This window comes from Myotis brandtii, unplaced genomic scaffold (genome assembly GCF_000412655.1).
Source record: "Myotis brandtii unplaced genomic scaffold, ASM41265v1 scaffold177, whole genome shotgun sequence".
Classification (NCBI taxonomy): domain Eukaryota; kingdom Metazoa; phylum Chordata; class Mammalia; order Chiroptera; family Vespertilionidae; genus Myotis; species Myotis brandtii.
The window spans coordinates 581,149-587,059 of NW_005356555.1; the positions used below are offsets into that span (position 1 = coordinate 581,149).

General features: G+C 47.2%; 1 protein-coding gene across 2 annotated transcripts; it reads left to right on the forward strand.

The window, feature by feature from the left end:
* The first annotated feature begins 1,740 nt into the window (after window positions 1-1,740).
* On the forward strand, window positions 1,741-3,153 carry LOC102249303 (zinc finger CCCH-type with G patch domain-containing protein). 2 transcript variants are annotated; one of them, XM_014537347.1, is made up of 2 exons: window positions 1,741-2,397; window positions 2,532-2,653. In XM_014537347.1, the coding sequence occupies exons 1-2, from the start codon at window positions 1,808-1,810 to the stop codon at window positions 2,563-2,565; spliced, it is 624 nt and encodes a 207-aa protein (XP_014392833.1). In that variant the 5' UTR covers window positions 1,741-1,807; the 3' UTR covers window positions 2,566-2,653. The 2 variants fall into 2 exon arrangements, with proteins under 2 accessions (XP_014392833.1, XP_005863421.1); XM_005863359.2 differs by having other exon boundaries at window positions 1,741-3,153.
* Window positions 3,154-5,911: the final 2,758 nt, after the last annotated feature.

The window sequence follows — 5,911 nt, forward strand, 5'->3', positions numbered from 1 at the left end:
GGGAAGGAGGGTAAGAAGAGCAGATGTTCAGTAATTAGGTGTTTGCCCTGCCATAAGTTATAAACAAAAGTTGACTTTGGTAATAACTCTTATCATGGGCAAGGCCCCTAATTTAAACTCTTCTAGGTAGTTGGTGGGGTGGAGGCAGAAGCTTCTCTTGAGCCCACACCCACATACCAAAGTGGCACATCTTGGGGAGGCCTGTTCTGAACACCTTTCAGTGACAACAACCTAACTGTGGTTCCCAATAGATTTATTAAGTAAATTATGATACATCTATACAACTACCCAGCCATTAAATGTCACAATGCGTGTGATTACTTCACTGCATAAGGGAAATAAATGTGTGAGATATATATATATATATATATATATATTTTCAGTGGAATAGTAAAAAAATGGAGGAATGGAAAAAATAAAATACTTGAGGGATATTCACCAAAATGTTAATGGTGGTTATCATTTAGTACTGTGATTTTCTTCTTTATGTTTCTCTGTATTGTATAATTTTTCACAATGAAGATCTATGACATTTAAAAGAGAAAAGCATCTTTTTAAGTTGAAGTTGTTAATTATGTCGGTAGTGTTTAACTGTAACAGCAGTGATTGGAAGTATATAGAAGTACATAATTGCCACACTTCTGCTACATGACATACAATAATGAAAGTGGTGGCAGGCATAATCTAGGTTGCGTACAGTAGAGCTTTTAAAGAGGCTAAGTGTCTTTGTAGTTCTTTCCAGAAACTCTTCCCTGCTGTTGGTAGCAGCAGAAGTGCTTTCAGGAATCTAGATAAAGTGTTTTCAACCACAGGTAATTATGTATATGAAGAGGACCTTGCAGCCAGATATGTAGATGGTTTATATAAGCAGGAGGAAGTTTCCCTTTGTTAGGTTCTTCCTAATATTTTAACTCAGATGTATCTGACAAAGAAGAGAGTAGAATGGCAAAGAGAGCTTTAACAAGAGACCAAATAATCAGAAACTTCAGCTAATCAGAAATTCTGCCTTTGATTCTTAGGAAACAATTGGAAATTTCAAGGAAGTGACTGAATTAAGTGCTGGTCCATCCTTGCTGCTTGACACAGTCACTACAGGGAAGAAACATCTGCACAGTTTATGTTTCAAGGGACCTGGCGTATATGGCATACTGTTCTTAATATGTTTGCTCCCCTTCTTAAGCGCTATGTGTTTTAACCAAGGTCACCTCTCTGAGAAAGGTTGTTTCCCCAGGTGGGGATTTTTATCAGTAAAACCCCTTAACTAAGTACCAGGCGGATAGTTAATCACTTTAACTATGAACAAACATGCTTAAACTACATAATCTTTACTCCCTGGAATGGAGATAAGAAACACCCTAACCTTTGGAATAGAATGGATAGGATTAAAATCAACTGGTATAAATACAGATGTAACAGGAGAAATAAAGACAGAACCTGGCTGGAGAACCTATCGAGAGAACATGGCTACAGAACTTGCCTGGAGAACCTGGAGAGAGAACCTGGCTATGATGATCAACTGAATGCTGCCTCTGTGTCTTTCAGTCTTCGCCGACTCCGTCCACACCTTTGGGAACCCCTGTACCTGCTGGGGTTGGACCCCAACAATTAGCAACATCTCTACACTCAAAGGAAGGAAGTGGATCCTCACCCTCAGGGGACTGTTGCAGGAGCCAGGGTAGAATTGGGGGAGCTTCAGGAACAAAAAGGGTGACCGAGCTGCTGACAAGAAGTAAAGAAGCTCTGCTTCCACCACCCCCGTGAGGACCCAGGACCCGGCCTGCCGACCGGGAAACCAGCCTTCCCCCGCATGATGGACGAGGAGAGCCTCCAGACCGCGCTCCGGACCTACGGCGCCCAGCTGCAGCAGGTGGAGCTGGCCCTGGGTGCCGGCCTGGATCCCGCCGAGCTGGCCGACCTGCGCCAGCTCCAGGGAGACCTGAAGGAGCTGATCCAGCTCACCGAAGCCAGCCTGGTGTCTGTCCAGAAGAGCAAGCTGCTGGCCACCCTGGACGGAGAGCGCCCAGAGCAGGACGACGCCGAGTACCTGGCTTTCCAGAAGGCTGTTGCTGAAGCAGTGGAGGCGCCAGTAGCCCCCAGGGCAGAACTGGACACTGTACCTGAAAGAGGGGCTGGACCAGGACCCAGCCAGCCTGGACTGGAGGAGGATGAAGGGGAGGACACGGAGGATGAGGGAGAGCTGAGTGGGACGAAGGTGAACGCCCCCTACCACAGTTCCTGGGGCACCCTGGAGTATCACAACGCCATGATCGTGGGCACGGAAGAGGCAGAGGACGGCTCCGCGGGTGTGCGGGTCCTCTACCTGTACCCCACCCACAAGTCCCTGAAGCCCTGTCCCTTCTTCCTGGAGGGCAAGTGCCGCTTCCTGGACAATTGCAGGTTCTCCCACGGGCAGGTGGTCTCTGTGGATGAGCTGCGCCCCTTCCAGGACCCGGACCTGAGCTCCCTGCAGGCTGGTTCTGCATGTCTGGCCAAGCAACCAGATGGTCTCTGGTACCCAGCACGGATCACTGATATGGACAGCGGCTACTACACAGTCAAGTTTGACTCGCTGCTGTTGAAGGAGGCCGTTTTGGAGGGGGACAGCATCCTTCCCCCACTGCGCCCAGAGCCTGCAGTATCCTCTGACTCAGACAGTGGTGACCCGGACGATTCCAGCTATGCCAGAGGTACAGGGCAAGGAGCATCTTGGGCAGCAGTCTCCCTAGGCAGTTCCTGGCTGGTGGGGACCTTGACCACCTAAGCAGAAAGGCAGAGAGCATGACCGCGGGTGAGGGGGGCTCTGCCTAGTGCATGACGCACAGCAGGGGGCACTAGTTGGGCCTGGAGAGACAGGGAGGCCCCCACAGGAGGTGGGAGGATGAAAGCATGTGTGAGGGGTCTGGGCAGGTCCGCAAACCTGCAGACGCAAAGACCTGTCCCTTGTCATCAAGGAGTTGTGTGCAAACATGTCCCCCATGGTGCAACCTGAGGTTGGGCCACTGCTGGGGAGGCCCAGCTGAACAGAGAGCAGGAAGCAGCAGCTCCTTCTGGAGCTTCCGCTCGGGGTCTGGGGTCGAGTGGTGGATGGGGGGGTGTGTAGACAGCCATGGGCGGGGGAGCTTCAGTGTCCAGCCCCCTGAGGGGTCAGTGAGGAAGAAGACGGGAGGCATCCCTGGGTGGATAAAGGGGGGAGAGAAATATCAATGTGAGAGAGACACATCGATTGGTTACCTCCCACCCATGCCCCGACCAGGACCGGGGTTCAAGCCTGCAATCCAGGTAAGTGCCCTTGACCGGGATCAAACCTGGGACCCTCCAGTCCACAGGCTGATGCTCTGTCCACTGAGCCAAACTGGCTAGGGCAGTCTTCCTATTTCTTTTTTTTAATATATATATTTTTATTTATTTCAGAAAGGAAGGGAGAGAGAGAGATAGAAACGAATAGGGCTCGTCTCCAGCTCCCACAGCCTCTGGAAGACTTGCTGTCCTCCAATAACTAGATGCTGACAGAAGAGGGGCCACCCCCAAACCAGACCCCACGGTCAGCCTATTGCCAGGCTGGGGTGTGCGGACATTGCTGAGTGGAGATTGGGTACAGGGGTCACGTACATAAGGACACATATGTAATACCTTGATCAATAAATAAAGAAAAAAACAGATTAAAGTATGTTCTATATACTCTACTTACCATGAAGAAGGAGTGAAGAATGGAGGAAGGGAGGGGGGGGAATGAATGAAGGGAGGGAGGGAGAGTGACTGTATCCAAAGACACACGTGTCGGCATCAGAGATCTGGCTTCCCAGGGTCTGGCACATCTTTGTGCAGTCTGGTCAAATGCCCAGTACAATAGTCCCCCCTTATCTCTGGGAGATACACTTCCAGACCCCCAGTGAACAGCTGAAACTGCAGGTAGTACCAAGCCCTACATATACTATGTTTTTTCCTTTACATATATCTTATGATGGAGTTTAATTTATAAATTAGGCACAGTAGCTCTGGCCAGTGTGGCTCAGTTGGATGAGTGTTGTCCCATGCACAGAAAGGAAGGTCGCCAGTTCAATCCCTGGCCAGGCACATGCCCAGGTTGTGAGTTCGATACCCAGTCAGGGTGCATGAAGGAGTCAAGGGATGGATGTTTTTCTCTCTCCCTCTCCTTCTCTCTTCCTCTCTCTCTAAAATTAATAAAAACGTATTTTTAAATAGGTACAGTAAGAAATTAACAATTAATAATAAAATAGAAAATTATAACAATATACTGTAATAAGTATAATGTGAATGTGGCCTCTCTCTCTCTCTCTATCTCTCTCTCTCATAATTGACCTGATAACTGAGATGGCTACTAAGTGACTAACAGTAGGTGCACTGGATGATTTACATCCCAGGCCAGGACAGCACAAGATTTTATCATGCTACTCAGTACAGCATCCAGTTTAAAACCTATGAATTATTTATTTCTTGAATTTTTGCATTTAATATTTTCAGATTGAAGTTGAAGACAGGTAACTGAAACCACAGAAAGTGAACCCATGGATAAGGGGCGGGGGTGGGGGGGATTGTATCATGCTCTGTCTGGTATTGCCCTGGGGAGTGAGAGGCCTACCGCAGGGCATCTCTCCTCTAGCTGCCTGGGAGGCCACTGGACTTCCCAAGGCATTCTCATTCCTCCTCCTGTCAGTCACTTCCCCTATCCTAGCATCACAGCAGGAGACTGCTCCTGAATCTCCCCTCAATGCCCTTCTTCTTCTTCTTCTTCTTCTTCTTCTTTTTCTTCTTCTTCTTCTTCGCTGTCATCATCGTCCTCATCGTCGTCGTCCTCATCATCATCATTGTTGTCGTTGTGGTCGTCATGGTCGTCATCATCATCATTATCATTGTTACTGTTAATCCTCACCCAGAGTTCTTTACCAGGGGTCTGGGCACAACTTAACTGATACTGTTATATGGAAAATAGATGTCTCCCCCAAACTTCGGTGACCCCTCATCTCTCTATCTGACTGTGGTGGTTTTCCCATACATCAGGGACCCATCGCCTCACTTTTACACACTACCCCTCAAATGGACCAAGAAGGTCCTGTCCTCCCTGCATTTCTAATATGGGCTCTTTTCTGATCCTTTTTGAACTTAACATGTTTCTGAGATAATTGACCCTTAACTTTGCAAAAAGGGGATATACTTAACTTTACATGGTAAATACAGTCTGGGAAAACTATTAGGAAATCAAATATCTGTTTAACATAAATAACTAGTGAGAGAGAGTAGGTAAGTGGAAAGATCGCAGGCTTTGGAATGAGTGAGAAGTGCTTTCCCTCCCACACTTGGGAACTGTGAGATCATGGCCTGGTTTCCTAACCTCTGTGAGCCTCCATTTCCTCATCCATCAAAGAGAAAATGAATTGGAGCTTCCTAGGGTGGTCAGGAGGATCAAATGACTTAATGCCTGTCAAGTGCTGGCAGGTAATAGGTAACAAGGCTTCCAAAAATTTAATTCTGTTTTTTCCCTCCCCCTTTTCCTATCGGTGGCTATAAACAGATTCCCTGGAGAATTCAAATGTACAGTGTAGAATATTTATGTAAGTTCCATGAAAGCCGGAACTTGTCTGTATCCTCAAGGCCTAGTGCTTAGCACACAGTTGATGTTTAATAAATATTTGTTGAATGAATGAATGAATGAATGAATGAATGTGAATAATGTACTACCACCTTCTATTGTTTCTTTGACACTGGTTGATGACCTATGGCACTGTGTTTCCAAACAGTGCTCTCTCTGCCCTTGCCTGTGAAAACGACTGGTACCTGCTCTTGGATGAATTCCTTAGCCTAAGGGCACTTCACCTAAAGTAAGTCCTATTTTTTTTAAACATATTTTTATTGATTTCAGAGAGGAAGGGAGAGGGATAGAAAGATAGAAACA

What these genes read in the sequence shown, in the direction of transcription:
- LOC102249303 (XM_005863359.2), top strand. Translation starts at nt 1,808, where the DNA reads ATGATGGACGAGGAGAGCCTCCAGACCGCGCTCCGGACCTACGGCGCC.